The following is a 19186-nucleotide window of genomic DNA, read 5'->3' as shown; positions in this document are numbered from 1 at the left end:
TCCATTATTTAAGGTGCAGAGCCAGTTAAAAATGTCAGACATGCACTGTACATATTCTAAGCGCTCACAGGAGTAATTGTTTTGTTTTCAACAGAAACGCTGCAACCTTTCGCTCTAGCGCAGACAGTGAAGGTTAATGCATATTAACTGACAGTTGGCTGTCCGCAGCAGGCAAAGTAATGGAGTGAAATGACTGTGCAGGAAGCACACTTGTTTGAGCCTAATGTGCCATGTCATCACCCTAACCTTTGTCTGTGGAAATCTGTTTTATAACCGAGCAAAATTGGTGCGGCAACCTAAAATACCTCCATAGGACTGATGATTACCCAGCAACAGATCACAAACTGTGAGACTTAGGGACTTGAGTTTTTTCTCAAGCAGTGGCTAGAGAATCCCACACAAACATAATACTCTGGGACTCTGGGCAAGGAAGCAATTGAGTACATCAGCAGGAAATATAATAGAATCCCACAGTAACTTATTGCCTCTTGCAAACATTGGTTGCAGCCCTCAAAAAAGAAGGACATAGTTCTAATAAATACAGTTTTGTTACAGATAACACACACACACACACACTCACACACTCCCACACACGGTGCAAAGCACAAAACACACACATAGCAAGCACATCTACCACATTGAGGCTTCGCTGGGAAAGAGAGAGAAATGAGACCTGAGGTTGTTCAGGACACTACTGCTGACCCTGATGTTCAGCAGAAGTGATGCCTGAAGGGGACATAGTGTGATGGCTTTTAAAGGAGAGCAGGGCCATGAAAGAGGAAAAAAGCACTCTGGGGGGGGGGGGCACGTCTGCATCTAAGCACCAGGAAAAACAATGACTGACACACACCTCACCTGCTATAAAGTCTGCAGTTGCCAGAGCGGTTACCCATAAACTCACTGTTAACAGAAATCAAAGGGGAAAAAAAAGATGCAAGTCATAATCAGATCCAGTTTAAATCATCAGCTCTTTTTTCAGAATAGTTACATAAGAAAAACAAGACATGATCAGACCCACTTCTCTGCTCCTAATGATCCTCCAAACACCTCTTGAGCTATTTAAATCTGTTCTTCCAGAATATATTCACTCATTAGAGCACAGTTTAACTCGTGTAAAAGATTTCATTTACCATTTCAGTGACGCTCATGTGGAAGCATCTGCATTTATGTTTCTCCTATTATCTTTTCATCTTTTTTTTTTCTTTCATCTGTCAAAAATGTGTCAATGTAAATGGGTTGTAAATGTGCCAGTGCATCCAGTCAACCGTTACCACACTGCCCTCTTCTGGTGATGGCTGAAATTGCACCCTCTTCAAACATAAAGTGATTTCTGAAAAGGCAGGTTAATGAGCTCATGGTTTTAATGTTATTTCATGATCAAAAAGAGGAAAAACTCCTCTACGTCTCATCTAAGTAGGCCAACATCAGTGGTACTGGCACTAACTTTAGATACTTTATAGTGAAATGCAGGCAAATATGTATTTTCTTCTTCTGGAATTGCAATGATGTAAAGAATTTTGAGTAATACAAACATCTTAATCTTAATTTTTTTAAATATTAGCTCCCTCTCATCTCATACGTCATTATTACAAACGGTCTGAGAAGCAGTGGACTGCACATTTCTGCCCATTCTACGTCATCCGATATTTTAAAATGCATTATGAAAAAGTGCATACAGTAATGTCCAACGCTGCCCTCTGTTCTACAGAATACTGAGACACACACGTGCATCTACAGGGGGTGCACATAAACACACAGGCACACTAATGTGTGGCACCATCGGGGGTAATTAGCAGAAGCCTTTCTAGCAGAGCATGTTCATCTAAATCTAACTACTGATCTAACTATCTAACACTTGGCAAATCCTATAAAATAGTTCCTCAACAGAGTAGATTTTATGATCACACACACACACACACACACACACACACACACACAGCAGCAGCAGCAATCAGGACTAATTAGCAAGTTAAGTAAAAGCATATCTTAATTTAACGTGACTGGTCAGGTCTGAAACATGTTTTTATGAGTGACTGGTTCGCGTGGCAGCAAGTCAGAGTAGCTCTGAGTTTCATTGTTTTTTTATTGTTATATTATTGTTGTCTTCCTGTGTATTTATGTATCTTGTCTATTACCTCAAATACAGTAGTTTACACTAGGGGAGAATGGACATGGGGTTAAACATCCAATTTCGCCAGAGCTGAGGAGACCATACCACGGGTGCAGAGCCGGGGGCTAAGCTAAAGGCTAAGAGGCACAATAGGAAGTGGCGACACAAGCATTTTCTGCCCTCTGTGCTAATTGGGAAGGTTAACTCGCTGCCAAACAAATTGTGAATTTCCCACATGGGGAAATCAATGTCTATCCATCCATCCATCTGTCTATCTATCTAAAACGTGTAAAAAGGCCACATTTAGATGAAGCAAACTGAGGCTGATCAGCTCTGCTATTATAAAAGTGTCTGATCAGCGAGGGACTGTGGTTTAAAAGTGTGCAAAGTGTTAATACACTTCTAGATCACATCCTCACAGAATCATGCAGAGGTGTAGTGATGTATAAAAGGCAATATCACATATTTAATTTATTATATTACAAAAAAAGGGAAGACTAGACATGAACAAGGCCTTAAGTCATTTGATCCAGGAGTTCATTCCCACTTGTCAAAAAGCTTTTTTTTTTTCATGGTTTATTCGAAACCCTAGTAGCTTGTAATAGAAAGACACAGGGATTCAGATTGTGGCTACAGTGGCTGAAGTCTTTGAACAGGTCTGCCTGAGGTTATTACCTTTACAATATCTGACCATTCGTTGTCTTAATCATTCAATTTATTGACATGTTTGTGTTTCGGTTGTCCCTGGCCTCATCACAAGGATGAAGAAAAGGTATCAACCACCTGTGGAGCTTGTAACATCTGTTTCAAAAGTTGGTCAGTGTCTTTGAGACTGAGCCCTCTTTTTAAAAACATGGAACTCAAAGCTACTACAGCCCCAGATAAAGTCAGTGAAAAAGAGCCTGGTCAGTCCTTGCCTTCCTTTTTAAAATAAACATATTTGAAAGTTCCAGGAGGAATTAATGTTACAGTTTGCTCACCATTCCGGATCCACTGGAGTGATATCTATCCTGGGAGGAGCTCCGAACGGCAGTGACGTTGGCCTGGCTATGATCTCCTCGTCGGGCGTCCGCGACCTTTCCCCCTGACGCCATGACAGCGGAGGTAGCTGCAGGTTGCCCGAGAACCGGCGCCGGCCCCGGCGCAGATCGACCCCCAGTGTGCAGGACGGAGAAGTGAAGGACTCACTGAGGCAGCAGTCTGGAGGCTCTTTGCTGTCCTGAGGAGACAAACACAGAACATGTCCGTGACATGAGAGTGACACGTTTAAACGGAACAAGGAGAAAAACAGCAAAGAAATTAAAAATTTAAGGAATAGTGCTCTACTGATTTTTATCAAAAAGTACATTTGATTTATTACAGATGTTGACACCCAGCTCTCTTATCCAACCTGATATGCTATTTACCCACTAGGGGGCGTCACAGGCCTGTTCCAAAAAACCTATTGACATCACATATCTCTTTTTCAACTTCGTAGTGAACAATTTTTTTAACCGCCTTTACAGAAATGTTTATAGTTTGTTTATTATTATTAGTAGTAGTAGTAGAAGTAGTAGTATATATAATATATATATATATATATATATATATATATAATATTATTTAACCACATCTTTTACCCTGTGCTTCATTTACGAGCCTAATTTGTCTTTTGCTTTCTGCTTTAAATGTCAGGTGCATAAAAGGAAGGGGAATGAATGTTAAACCTTCCATGACCTTTTCTCTGGCGCTACATTCTAATCACTTTATTCATCAACTCAACTCGGAGACACTTCCAGATATCATCCGGACAGTTTGACAAAGAGCAAAGATGCAGCCTCTACATAAAGGAGTAGAAGAAGTGTGGAATCACACTTTTGAGGCATCCTCATCAAGTCATTATTTAATTTCTTTCATTATTTCCCTCAACACACAAGCGTGCAGGGAAAGACCAGGAGCTGGAACAAATTGAGGATTTTTAACTATTGTCATGGAAACTCGAGATTATCTCATATCATACGGGTAAAATCCATTGTTTTGTTTAGTTGTTTTTGTGTACACAGATAAGGAACCCTTTTTTCCTGCATTTTATTCATATTTTAAATTTAAAAGCAGTATATCATGTTGTTCACTGTGGGGTAGCTCAGCGGTTAAGACCGTGTGCAGAGAAATCAAGGTCACAAGTTCAGCTCCACCCCTGGCAGGTTGTACTTAATTCCCTTTGAAGTTGCTTTGGATGAAAGCATCTGCTAAATGACATGTAATATAATGTAATAATGTTTGAAAGAGTGCAAAAAAAATATGTACAAAATACTACTTTTCTTGTTGTTTGTAACAGTAAAAAAGATTATCTGTGGTTTCCAGATATTGATCATAAACATATAGGTCCTTTTCAATAAATGATCAATGAAGAAAATGGTCAGATTATTCAATAATGTAAATGTATGTGATCCGATCAGATTTGGCAGTCAAATCATTTCCACTGAATCTGGTTTCAAACTGGACAACAACTGTGAGTCTCCAGTGGTTAAGAACCCTCTCCAGTAAACACAGCCTTCCCACTCGCTCTCTCTCTTTCTGAGTCTCACGGTTTTCTCGGCTATTTTCCCTTCCTCCACCTACATACTTGTGGCTTCTGTGCCACACTACACACTGCCAGAGATCGTGATGGAAGAATTACAACCTCATTTCATTGTTACAGTATACAGTAGGAGTGATTGTGACTTATAGTATAGTTCCCCTCTCGGCTGCGTGGGTGGTGACTTGTTTTTCTGACTGGCAAGTAAACACACTGTAGAATACTATAGACTACAGCCTCCATGCTGGTGCTGCCACAGATTAGAATTCCAACAATCGTTCAATGCAGATTATAATTTGATGCTAATACGGGTATTTTACATTCGCCTTTCTGCATGGAGTAAACATGTTCTCCCCGTGTGTGCGTGGGTATGCTCCGGGTCCACAGTCCAAAGACATTTGGAGGATATTTGGGGATTGGGTAAATTGGACACTCTAAATTGACCGTGGATGTGAATGTGAGAGTCAATGGTTGTTTGTCTCTACGTGGCCCTGTGATGGACTGGCGATCTGTCCAAGGTGTGACCCCGCCTATCGCCCTATGTCAGCTGAGATTGGCACAGCGACCCCCCAGTGCGACCCTCATGTGGAGAATAAGGCAGTAGCAAATGGATGGATGAACCACAGGATTACTATCAACATCCTCTTATTTTTGTGTAACTGTATAAGAAGTGTAGGACAATAGTATTCACTGTCTGCCACATGTGGGACTAGGTTTTTGTTTCGAGTGTTCATATCCAAGACTGAAACATCTGGGTAAGTAAAAACCAATCAACCAGTCATTGCACCTGGCAGATGCTCACTCTGCTATAGTGAAGCAGTCGTTTTGTGTCATGGTTGTAAATTCAGTGTAAATAACGCTGTAACAGTCTACAACAGGTTCTCAGTTTGAATCGCCTCGTGTTAAATCATTTAAAATATTATTTACTTATTACAGCATTGGTAATCATAAAAAAAAAAATTTTATGTTTCTATAATGGTTAAAGCATCGGTATGTAGAAGCTCTTTAAGCGAAATTATATTTTTAATGGTAAAATATAAGTATTATTGTTATCCGTACATTTTCTAATTTACTGCTTCACAAGAAAACTGAGGAAAATAGTAAAGCACATAATTATTTCTTGATGAAAGCGTCAAATTATAGTCGTTTACTTAGTTTTAGCAGCTGAAATTTGTGATTGATTCATTTCTCATTTTCTCAGAGAAGAAGCCCAGTGAGAAAAAGTAAAAAAAAAAAAATGATTCATGTTTTCTCATGTTCATGTGGTCAGGTGGTTTAATGAATTTGATGTGACATTATTCAGATTATTTCCTCATTACCTACTGAAAACCTGAGACAAAGCTCAACAACAACAACAAAAAGAAAAATAATAATATTCCTTATGTCTCTTTATATATATCTCTTGTTGTGACAAGCAGCAACAATTCAAAGACAGGGAAATGCTGTAGTCAAATACTTTGGTTGGTTTTGCTGTGTATTTATTTAAAGAAAAGAAAAAGTCAAGTGTTGCTTTACAATGCCGTTCACAGATATTTACCTTGACAACAAGAGAATCGTGAGAGAGAGGGCGTTAGGAGAAAAGGACATGCTTTTCTTCCTATGGCAACTCAGGAAGGAGAGTGTGTGATTCAAGGATAAAGACAAAGAGACGTGTGAGTGATAAGAACTGCGGTGACTGCGGACCACAGAGAATAAATACAAGGAAGGAAGGAAGGAAGGAAGGAAGGAGGGAGGGAGGGAGGTTGGTGAAAAGGGTGACAGATAACAGTGAGACAGAAGATAAAAGAAATACATATGAAACACACATAAGGCACAAGGAGGAAGCATATGTCAGATCAGATGATATTTTTAACAACGACGGTGAGTAGAAACCCTGTGAGAGCAGCTCTTACCGTGACACTGCCGTGATAACAGTTTTCAGTGGTTTAAGGCTACACAGCATGTCAGAGATCCATTTGCTCCGTGATGGTTTTGATGAATCGTAATAACATAATAGCACGAGTTGCCGTGGATACAAATCTCCTGCAGTTCATCCCAGCCACAGGCCCTAACAGCTCTATAAGAAGATTAATCATGATTTGATACAGGAAGTATATGTTAAGTTCTTTCTTACACAAAGTCATGCAGAATATTGCATCAGAATTGGGTATTTGAATTAAAAGTCAGAAACTCGGTTCAACACGGTCTGACTCAGACAGGAAGCCGTAACCAGGTTTATTATCACTATTGTCAGAGACAGGAAGGCCGAGAAAGTCATGGACACAGGCAGTAAAAGCAGAGGAGTGACTGCAACCTACGTCACGCTGCATTCACACCATTTCTAAAGCAGCTTCCAATCTATTATTGCACAGGAAATCAGACACAAAAGTACCAATCATAGCTTTGTTACGGAGAATGTTGGACATTTTCTGGACATTTATGTCAAAGTGAAAAATTTGAACAGATGACAAGTTTGAATGAAGTTTAAAGAACTAATGCAAGGTTTGGTTGTCGGCACTTTTTCCATGTGGAGGGATTTTGTAATGTAAAATATACGACTGTTATATTATGACTCAGATGCTTTTTAGGTTGGCACTGAGGAGGTGAGGCAGAAGAAACACTGAACAGTATCATGTAAAACAGCTTTATACAGTTGGACTATGGCTGAAAACACCAAAAAGCACCCATGAAAACCTTTGGAAGTGGATTCTACTGCTTAAAATAAATCCTGGACTGGTAACTCTTGACCAAAATTCTTTATTAACATATAGTAAATGCTGTAATAAACATTTATTAAATGTTAATTCATGTTTTAACCAAAAATTGCAGGTTTATTGAGGTATTAATTCATTTATTAATTAGTCAAGGGTTTATAAAGCTACTGGTAACACCTGTTAACACAATATTAAAAATTGTCACTTAAATATAACCTTTATTAATGCTCCTCATGACCCTGATTGTACAGCGGGTCATGTATCGCTCAACAAAGACTTCACAAATACACAATTTAATTAGTACAATTTACCATCTATTAACTATTGTTAATGTCCATTAAGCTCCGAGTGATCCCAAAGCAGCCATACGGATATTAGACAGACACTATTTGTGGAACATGTTTCCTACTTTACAATAACAGTCACACGGGACATTAATAAATTATCTTTGTGAGAACATTTTGGCGGGTTCTCACATCTTTAAAGGGCTTTTTGAGCCGGTAATTGAACCCACAACCTTGATGCGACGACTCACTCTACTGTCGAGCTACCGTGGCCCCATTAACAGCACCCTGCAGCATCAGTGTCTACTGTACCTGGGATACTAGATACTGGGATACTGGCCTTCGCATATTTATTAGTTCCATCATACACACATACACACACATACACACACACACACACACACACACACACACACACACACACACACACACACACACACAAGAGAATTCAGGTCACAAGGCCTGCGCTATAAGATTGATAGAGAGACTCTATAATGTACCTTTACCTCCTTGTCAAATCAAAATTTACAACATGTTATAGAACATGCATCTGTCACAGCTTGAAAAAAAGACCCCCGACATTCGTCATTTGCAACAACAGCCTGCAGCAACCTTTTGCTACCTTGAGATTTATGACCGTCCTCTACAGAAAATTAAGCAAAACAGGTTATTGTCCTGTGTGTGTTAGACGAAACAAAACAAGACACAGCCTTTATTCAAAAAAAGAAAATAAGTCCTTTCAAGGACACGGGAGACTGAGAGTTGCTTTTGGTTTCCTGTGCACAGTAACTCCTTTTTTCCATGAAGAATAACCCAGTGTTTTCTAGGGCAGCCACCTGAAAGTCACAGACTTGAATCATCAGTCAGAGACGCTGCAGTCACGTGTGCAGCGGACTTCTGGGTCATCTTGGTCTCCAAAACTATAGCAGCAACTATAACACTTTCATACTGTGTTCCAGGTCAAGTCGTCCTGCCTAAAAAGATCGGTGTCATATGATGTAGTCTATGGCTTTTGTGGGATACAGTATATATACATATACATACATATATATATATATATACACACACATATGTATATATATATATATATATATATATATATATATATATATATATATATATATATACACACACATACGGTCAGCAAAATATGTAACTGTACATTTCTGACTCATCTGTTCATACACAAAGGCTTGGTGGAATAATACCCGGTCAAAACTTTTATTTCAGTATTTCAGTCAGGTATAGCAGTAGTTTAAGATATGCAGCATAAACCTAAGGTAAGCACAGATAAAACAAACAGAACTGGTAATTATTTTTAACCCTTGTCCATTCCTGACTGCGGGGACACAGAAAGGTCTCTTTGATGAACCTCAGAATGTCAGTCTGGAATAGTTTTTTGCTTATTTTTGCCATAAGGGACAGAAAATGTCCTGTGAGTAAGTGCTTTTGCCCATCAATTATATATGTTAAAATAGTGTATTAACAATTTAAAATGAAGAAAAACTAAAAGTTTTATTTAGGAAAAAACACTTTAGTTGTACATGAACACCAGATTTTGCCTGTTCAATTTGAAATTTGAACAGTATAACATGTTCAAAATAACATTTGTTTGAGTTTTTGTCTCACTGTGCAAAAACAAGCCAAAAAAACCTGGAAACCTTGTAGAGGTGTTTTTCCAAATCTCTCCTCTCTGGTGACTAAGATGCTGATTCGCTGGCTACCTGCAACAGCGCGAGTGAAATTAGCTTTCAGAAACCATTGGAATTTTTCCCATAGCACAAACTGTTGCATAATTACGATAATGCAAAGTGCACTTGCGCAAACATGTGGTCTGTGATACTCTCATGTTAAATGGTTAAGAAATCTAAAAACTCTACTCTACTTTCTGGCCATAATTTTACTGGTACAAGTTTTGGGGGGTTGGCTGTTAGTTTTCGCTGTGATAAAAATAACAAAGTAGAACAAAGATGAAAAATACAGTATATACTATATCAAATTGAGAAACTATTTCCAAAAGTGTGCTTCAGATAAGTCAGACCTTAGACATCTTTCCTACTTCTCATCCGCCCCCGACCAACACCCAAATCCGGCTTCACTCTTGTTATTTTGACACCGAACGGAGGAAATGAAGAGATGAGCTGAGAAAACACCTGCTTTCCATCCGTTACAGAGAGGGAGGGAGTTAATGGAGAGGAGGATGAGGAGGAGCGGAAGACCGAGAGGGTTGTTGGTGAACAAAAAAAGCTCCAGGGAAGGTACAAGTCTAAGAGAGGATAAAAGTAAGAGGAGGGAACAGCTGGAGCCGGCTATGAGGACGTGCAGGGGAGGTGTGAGTGAGGCAGAAAGAAAGTGGGGATAGTGAAAAGGAGGGTTACACTGAGGGAGCAACAGAAAGAGACAGATTAGTGTTGGATGAAGAAAGACATATTGATCTATAGCGGCTCCCAGCTCTGTGTGTGCATCACAAATTATTGTACATAATGAGATTTTTCTACACATGCATGAGAGACACATGCAGAAAGAAAACACATAAATGTGCGTATGCCTTACAGCTAGAATGTTGATTTAATAGTTAAACTGTGTGTGTGTGTGCCCTTCACTTCTTGCAGACCATGTTCTAGACTGAATTTTAAATAGGCCCAATTGTCATTTTGACCATTTTTGTTCACTCAATGCTCCATGAAGACAAGGTGGAAATGTATTTTATGAAAAAATAACAAATGTCAAATTAAATTAAAAGACATTTTCCAGGTAAGCCCCTTAATTATCCATAAAACCAGGTGAGAACTTGGTTGAGTCTGTCTGCTGCAAAAAAAAAAGTACATACGCCTGACAACAATGTGAGGAGAAAAACAACTCAAGTGCAATAAAAGACTAACATTGATCCGGGAGGAAAAAACAAATTAAGTTAACATGGCAAAATGGGAGGTGGTCAAGAACCTTACAGCCACGCTAACCGTGTTTCAGAAACTCTTCTCTAAGATAAGAACAACCTGGAAAGATGAGCATGACCAGCCTTTTCTCCATCAGCCCTTTTGGACAGAGTGACTCGTCGAAACCAGTCAGTGTGTACATTTTTACAGCAGTTAAATGTCACTTTTATGTGAACGTGAATAACCAACACTCATTTGATCAATTAAAGGGTTGATTTTTTTCCACTTGGTCAAATGGAGAATAAACTTAAAATCATTATGATGCTGCTGTGTTTGTTTAATTCACATTCTATAAGGTTTTTTTTTTTTGTTCTAATTTATTTGATTTTTTTTTAAGATCTTTTACTCATAAAACTTGACCGAAACACAGTATGAGTAGGGCAGTGTAGGGCTTTTATTTTCTTTGGAGGAAGTGACTTTAAAGTCAACTTTTTGTCAATTTTATTTTAATTTCCTCAATCCCAGCGTCCTCTGTTGTTGTGGGAATGAGACGTGTATCTCAGATCCACTGTCTGATGATTGAATGATTGACAAGTGCATTAAAGAGAGGCTTAATAATGTTTGTAATAAAGTAGCAGCTAGTGTTTGCCATCTTTGAATAAAAAGCCATTTCAGGACAAATCATGTAATTGGGTTCAGTGTGAAGTGATAAAACTCCCCCGAGGTAGACAGAGAAACAGGATATTAATATTATCTCTGCTTTCCTCCTTTTAGCATCATCTCTTCTTTATCCCAGATGAAGGAGACCGATCGCCGCGCCTCAGACGAGATCAAATAAATTGCCGACTTTCCATGTCGACAGCAGAATGCGTGGTGTGATAAATTTGTTTTTTTTTTGGGAGAGTTGAGCACAAAAACATGCTTGGTTCAAGTAAGCAAAGCTTCATTTATTTAGCATGTATGTGCGTGTATGTGTGGTTTATTGGAAAGAGAGGACTGAGATGAAAAACAGAATCCTTCATTGCCCCCTCTGAGGAGTCTATTTTTATATTTTATACGTCTCTTCGCTGAATTTCTTCTGCCTCCTTCCCTCATTTACATAACCCTAAAATCCAATAAATTAAATCAAGTTGTAGAGGCCAGCCTTGAATAATAATAGAGCAATTATGTTTTTGAATGTATATTTTGATTTAAAATATTTTGTAATGGGCTCTGGGATTATTATTTTCTTTTTTAATATTTGATGGCACTGAAAAAAAGAGCACATTCCTAATTTCAGAAAATGAACTAACATATGAATAAATAATGAAATCAATCACATTCCCACTACTGCCCACGAGGATGTGACTGCAGGTGGGCCATTCAGAAAAGATTGGCTCCAACCAAATGGAAATGTCATTTTTTTGTTTACAGCTTCTATAATAACACTTCATGTGCAATTACTGCTGAAAAATGACAAAACATTGTTGACTCCAGCTGCTAAAAAAAAATCGTTTAAAGCCACAATATCACTCGGCATTTGACCTATATTCCAAAACTTTCATTAAGATTATGATTAAGATTAATGGTTACTTTAGAAAATAGAATCTACATATTGTTTCATCATGACATAATAACTACAGTTGTAGAGCTGACACATTTACGATATTTTTTGATTTGATTATTTTGCTAATGGATTCATCAGTTTGAAGATTTCTTGACACGCATCTTTTAGTCCAAGAAATATAAAATCAAAATAAATGTGGTATCATAGCAGCAGGACATCCAGAGAATGTCAAATGTCAATGTCATGGAGAAGTGCGAGAGGTCGCACTGTTGCTGTGGTAACGAGCATCACTCCTGACCAGCCACAAAAGACAAAGACAGACAGGGCAGAGGACGATAACAATGTTCGTCAAGACCAATATAGACACAGAGGAGAAAGTGTGATATACAGGAGATTTCAATAAAAAGAAGAGAGAAGAGTGAATGAAAACAAAACCAGAGGAGGAGGCAGGAATGAAGGCAGTGTCCACGGGTGTTAAACTGTTTCCTTCGCTTGGCTTAGTTTCAAACACTCAGTTTTCTGAGCTCTCCAATAGGAGAGCGAACAGCTGTTCAGTTTGACCCCCTGCACTCTGTAAATACAAACTCAACTGTCAGAGTCAGGCAAAGTATGGCAGCAGAGACGGGAAGTCAAAAGCAGCGAGGGAAACCGACACACAGGGAGAAGCAGTAGGAGAGATGAAGAGAATAACAAGCCTCAACAACAACAAACATGAGCCACGTCAGTATCTTTCAAACTGGGACAACACTGTTTGTCTGTCATCATTACAAGCATCATAAAAACCTGCAAATGTATCTATACTTTGCTTTGTTTCTTTTATTAATCGCTGCTGTCTGTATGTTTTGATTGTGATCATAGGCAAAAAGAAATGCGATAAAAACAGCAGTTTTCAATGTTCTGCACCAGAGTAAGAGCTCGTCAGACCAGAGGTGGTTAACTGTGATCAGCATGGGAAGGGGGTCATTAGGTCCATTAGGTGCAGAGACATTAAATCTATTCACTGTTCTGCACAGTCACTTACAACACACTTACATAAGACAACCACAGCTGAGGAGTCAAGACACACTCATAAGAGTGACTCCAGCCCTTTTACCAAACCAAAATCCCCTGCAACCCACTGCACTGCACATCCACCCTCATCATAAGAGATAATCTAATCCAAATGCCAGCTTTGTAACGGGCCGATCATTAACACAAACACTCAGTGACTTCACACCACTCAAATCTAAACCCTGCAGCTACCGTACGCCTCACCAGTTCAACCAAATCCCTTCTGTTGGAACTAAAATGCAATCCCAATGCCCCCACCTCAGCACACTTAACCTCATTGATTCAGGCTTTCACTGAAACACTTCCTGTAAACACACGGGCTGTCTTGTCTCATTGCACATGGGAATACACATACAGTTTTTTTTTATTTATTCTTAGTTTGTAGGGAAAAACTTGGTCCATGATGGGAGACTTGCAACAAGCTCTCTCCATAAGGGCCAAGCTTTTTTTTATTCCAGCGGCTGAAAACACACTTGTGTGTTATTTCTGCAAATACTGAAAGCTTACGACAAAAGCAAGGGCAATAGTCAAGGTAAGTTCAAGAGAAAAAAAAATGAGGAGACCAAAAAAAAAGACATGGATTAAAATGACCGTTACGTTAATTCAACTCCAGAAATGACATGCAAATACAGAAGACGGATACACAATGTTCAAAGTGACATGAAGAGATAGCGAGAGAAGGACTGACTAATGCACACCCACACTTTGTGCTACGTACTATTTGAGCATTTTGTACTAAACACCCACAGCAACATACAATACACAGTAGTATATGCAATTTGCCACACGGCCTCCACAATAATTAAGGACAATTACATTTAGTCCAGCCGTGGAAGAGGAGACGAGCATTGAAAGCGCATGATTTTGACACCACAGCATTGTTTACACAGGTTTGGATGTTGTTTGTATCATCGCTAGAAGTGACACTGAAGGGCATTGAATTCTAAGAAGAAAAATTATAAATTTAAATTTGCAAGGTGCATTGCAAAGTGAGAAGAGTGTTGTGCATTAAAACCCACGATAACTGATCTCTTTGCCACATGGAGGCAGACAAACAAACACACAAAAGTCTTGAGGCAACACCAGCTGTTGTTTTCCGAGATCATCGGCATTTAGATTGGAATGACATGAAGGTCGGTCTTCTATATGAGCAAGCTGTCAATGAGTTCAACTCATACAACAACATATGTGTATATGTTATGCTCAGGCATGTCTTGAATAAACCTGGTGTAACATGACAGATAATTGTCAACATGAAATAGTCTAACACAGGCGACTAACACAGGTTTTAACTTTAACACCGAGCGTATCGCCGCAAGTGCACTTTGCATCACTGTGATTACGTGACGGTTTGTGATACTATTCCTGAAAAGCTGAGAAGTTGCAAGTCAAAGCCAACAAGTGGTTATTACGGTAATTTCACTGACACTGTTGCAGGGAGCAGGTGAATCAGTGTCTTTGTCGCCACAGAGGAGAGTTGGAAAAACTGCCTGTACATGTTCCCTGTTTTTGGACATTTAAACAAATGTTGTTTAAAATATGTTTTAAACTGTTCAAATTGTTTTCTTCATTTTAAATTGTTAATGCACTATTGTAACCTGCAGTAAATTGTAAATAACTGGCAGATATTAGAAGTTATTCTGGGAAAAATGGGCAAAAGCACTTTACTCACAGGACATTTTCTGGCCATTTTCTGCTTAAAATAAGCAAAAGTAAGTAAGTAAGTTTTTAACACCCAGCACATACAGAGCGACCATATCTTTTATACAGATCTATCTTTTATGTTTTCTGTCCATGTGGCAACGTCCAGAGTCCACTCTTCTTTCTTCTTTTAGGCTTAGATTTTGTTTTCTACCAACTCTGCTGGGAAAAAAGTTAAGCGCTCCACTATGGTCCCCATCAAGTCTCTACTGTGTCTGCAGGCTGTGTGCACTGAAGTCCCCCACACACTGGAGACAGCTCATTACTGTAGCCAAAAAGGACACCATGAGAGTGGGGAACCGAGTGAACTCAGTAAAAGATTTTTATGAATGATGTTCATTTGACTTTGTCACATTGAAGCATTTTTACTGTAAAGAATATTGATTATAACCACTTTAAGATGGTGGAGAGCTAAGATTATAATACTGGTGTAAAATACGCTGTGCCCTTGAGCAAATAGTGTATGATACACACAGCATGCAAACACTGGTGAATATAGGAAAAGGGATTACTAACAGTAAGGGATTAAAATTACTTTACACATGCTATATGTTAAGATTCCGCGTGCCAGAACGAAGGTAGAAGAGACAAACATCAGAAAGTGAAAGAAGAGGCAGAGCACAGTAAAAGGAGGAGAGCAGGGGGAAAGAGCTGTCAAAACACAGAAAGACTGACACAGAGAGTAAGATAAAGAAAATGTAGTATCCTGTATGGAAAAAAAAGATCCCTCTGCGATTTGTCCTGCTGCACAGTCTCTGCTTGCTGTGGAAACTAAACTGTGCTCACGTTGTCACTTACATTCCTCACAAGAGTTTAGTGTCCACAGTTACCGATGATAAGAAATAAATCTCTCGCACTTTCCTGCAGCAACAGTGTCTCCGTTTGCGCGTCACTGTATATATTTCCCCCTCAATATCTACGACTGCGATGCCGACTCTAAAATTAATGACCGACTAAGCCTTCTCCAGTGATGACACGAGCTGTCAAAACTTCCTTGATAGATGTCTCATTTGTGCAGCCACATGTGCGTCAAGTGAGATATTTCAGGAACATGATAACTTACATTGTTGGGTGACACGGTGAGAACACTCCTGCTCTTCCTCATCTTTCCTCAAGTATCTCCTGCGCTGTTCAACGGAAACAGCTTCACATGCACACCTGAAAAAACACAAATGTGGAAAAGGGGTTGTATTAGGTAACACATGAGACAATACCATATTAAATAATAGGAAATGTGATCCATGACACATACAACAATAATATCTCTGTCATAAACAATGTTTTGAAGGACAGTAACATCACCAACAGTATTTCCGAATATTATTCTCCCATTAACGTCCTAGTTTCTGTGATAAGCGCTACTATAAGGAGTCATGATATCATTTTGCTGGTTAGTCAAATTGCAGTTATCTAAATTGAAATATCTATACTCAGGAACACTCTAATTGTAATTAAACCATTAATTGCAACAAATGGAAATGCAATTAGACTTGATGGTGTTGATGGCTCCATATTAGTATCGGTCAGTATTAGTATTGGTCAGTATCGGTATCATTATCCGTCAGTATTGTATCAGTCAGTATCGCTATCGGTCAGTATGGTTATTGGTCAGTATCTATATATTGGTCAGTATTGATTGATCATTATCGGTCAGTATCGTAACGGTCAATATCGGTATCCTCAGTATAGTTATCAGACAGTATCGTTATTGGTCAGTATTTTTAAAAATGTAAATAAAATTCAATAAAACCTTTTACCCTTGTAGACACAAATAGACACTGACAACATTTTCACCATTCCACGCTTAATTATAACCTAACCCTACGTTTTAATATTCCAAGTTGTGCATCCATGTGCATCAGATAGTCATTAAAAGGCTGTAAGATGTTCCCCATGGGCACAGGACCGTCCCTTTTTTCTAGGCAATTCTTAGAGAAGGAGGGACGTGTGCGTCAATAGTGGCAGAAAATATTAATACAGAATGAAAAAAATGGGGGAGCACACTTCGGATTTTTTGGGGGAACAAATCACTTGCTTATACTGTACATCTACTCCCATATTAATCTGTGTGTGACTCATGTTACCATTTAGAGACGACATGTTGATTCTGTGACATGATCAAAAATCATTCCATGCCCTTGAAGCAGATGGACAGATTTCAGCTTGAACAGACAGAACAACACTGAGAGGACACTCAGAGGAGACGTCACCGTTACATAAAACCATCCTTACACCGCTGTTAACGTCGTTAAAGAAGATCAAAGCACATGCAGTTTTTTAATAAAAGTGCCCTTATCACGTTGAGCACCTTTGACAGATACAAATGTTCATTAAAATGTTCTTACACCGTGTCATTTGTCGAACCTTTCCAGCTAAGCACAAAGGTAACCTTAACTGCCGGCTGCAATTAGAAATAATTTCCACAGGGTAATTTCTACAACGAAAGAGCGAGTGTGCAACATTTTACAATTATACGCAACTCGTGATGTATAATCAAGTTGCATTATATGGTAACAGCTTTCTCTAATGTCAAATTAGGAGTGTGTTTCTTTCTCTTTGAAACATATTCCACAAAGCCCGAACTTTCCACGTCAACAAAAATGCATTGTGTTGCCCTGATCATACTCTGAGATTTAAGACATTACTTGAGATGAGCTAATTTAGCTGGATGCTTAAATGGCATAAATGGCAAATTCAGAAAATAAAATGTGAATTTCATGGGGGCAATTATCAGTGGTAAGGGTCCTCTGGGGAGACTGCAATCAGTTCCACTTATCACCATTAGCAGATAATTAGTGGTTACAGAGGAAATTTATGTTTTTCACACATTCGAAAACTGTGCTTGACAGCACAGATGTAGAAGGCAGTTTGTAAACGTAGATTAGCGCTGTAACCACGGGGAAGACGGTTGTGTGTGTGTGTGTGTGTGTGTATGTGTGTGTGTGTGTGTGTGTGTGTTTTTGTGGCGTCCTAATTAACATTACTTTTGCCTAATTACCAGTATTAAAGAAGACAGGCGTGAAGAGGGAAGTCAAGCAAAACTTAACCAGAATCATAAACAAGACAAGCGAGCATGTTCTTTGAGCATGTGTTTAATGGCCTGGAAATAACATCACTGTGACACAAACATCAGCGGTAATCAGACTGAACAACTGTTGCCGAGTAAAATAGTCCAGTGGTTTTGTGAAACGACGGTGCTCTATGCAACAGCACCCCTACGGTTTTGAAGTGTAATCTCCTGGTACAGAGGGACGACAAAGCAAATCATGTCTGGTTTCACTCCTGTTTGCAAGGAACAGAAATTTGAGGAGACACTCGGCACACTTCAATATCCAGTGTGTATTTAAGAAGGTTTTATAGCCATACACATGTTTGTGCAAGTGTATAGTAGCTTAAAATAAAGATTGTTTGGCACTGAGGTTCCCTGCGTTCGAGAAGCTGCCTTCTGGTCGCAGACTACAGTGTATGGAACATGGTGTATATGTGCTGCGCTACTAGGTGCCTGTTATATTGGGAGGAATCAGTATTTTCAAGTTATTGCAAGTTCTGTGCTCTTTATTACGATTTATGGTTGCTAATTGCGTTAGCTCCCGCATGATAGCTGATGTGAGTGTGCGCTGTCTATTCTGCAGTTCATGCTGTTGATGCTACTGAGGTTCGTGATGGAGAGCCATCAATGGTTCTTTCGTGAGACACACTTCCCCCCCGCCGGCAACAACAACAACACCGAAACACCACATATATTAGCGGCGGGCGTAGTGTGGGTTATATACATGTACTGTATATGCTGTATATTCTACTACACATGTAAAGCACTTTACTTCCCTTCCCTCATCATTTCATTCGTGCACTTTATAGAATCTGCATCTTATATTTAGTATCCCTCAATGTGCCCCGCTAAGTTGCCCCAACTTATAATGTTTTCTGAATCTGACCAGCTTCAGATTGAGAAGGGAGAAGAGAATCCTTTCATTTGTTAGAATCTGCAGTCATTCTAAAGACACTCAACCTCTAATACCAATTAATCATTCAGTGTGTTGACATGACATTAGAAAATGCAATTAGTCTCATCTAAACCAGTGGCAGTTGCTGGTCTTTGAAACAGGGGAAGCTCATTTCAGGTCCAGTTATTTAAACATATATTTTTACATAAATAAATTCTGTAAGCGAACAATGGGTCAATCAAAAACTGGTTCCTCCTTTCAGGCACTGTTGGGTCATGGGACATACGGTGTTAACAGGTGCACAGGAGGGTTGCTTTATTCATTTCTGTCTAACTGCATGATAAGTGTCTCCTCAATCCAAGCCATCTGTCAGTCAGTTAATCATGTGATCCCCATGACAACAGTCAACAGGAATTTCAAGGAGA

General features: G+C 39.1%; 1 protein-coding gene across 2 annotated transcripts in view; it reads right to left on the bottom strand.

Moving 5' to 3' along the window:
• Positions 1-19186, bottom strand: part of pde4ba (phosphodiesterase 4B, cAMP-specific a) — a 144382-nt gene that overhangs the window by 109381 nt on the left and 15815 nt on the right. Inside the window, exons 2-4 of one of the 2 annotated variants that reach the window (XM_058638225.1) lie at positions 15881-15975; positions 3091-3329; positions 856-900 (exon numbers count right to left, since the gene is read on the bottom strand). In XM_058638225.1, coding sequence (XP_058494208.1) covers positions 856-900; positions 3091-3329; positions 15881-15922 — 326 coding nt within the window. In that variant the 5' untranslated portion in view covers positions 15923-15975. The remainder of the gene's footprint in view (positions 1-855; positions 901-3090; positions 3330-15880; positions 15976-19186) is intronic. The other variant, XM_058638226.1, reaches the window with a different exon arrangement.

This window comes from Solea solea, chromosome 9 (genome assembly GCF_958295425.1).
Source record: "Solea solea chromosome 9, fSolSol10.1, whole genome shotgun sequence".
Classification (NCBI taxonomy): domain Eukaryota; kingdom Metazoa; phylum Chordata; class Actinopteri; order Pleuronectiformes; family Soleidae; genus Solea; species Solea solea.
The sequence above is the reverse complement of the archived record's forward strand: the minus strand, read 5'-3'. Positions and strand labels throughout refer to the sequence as shown.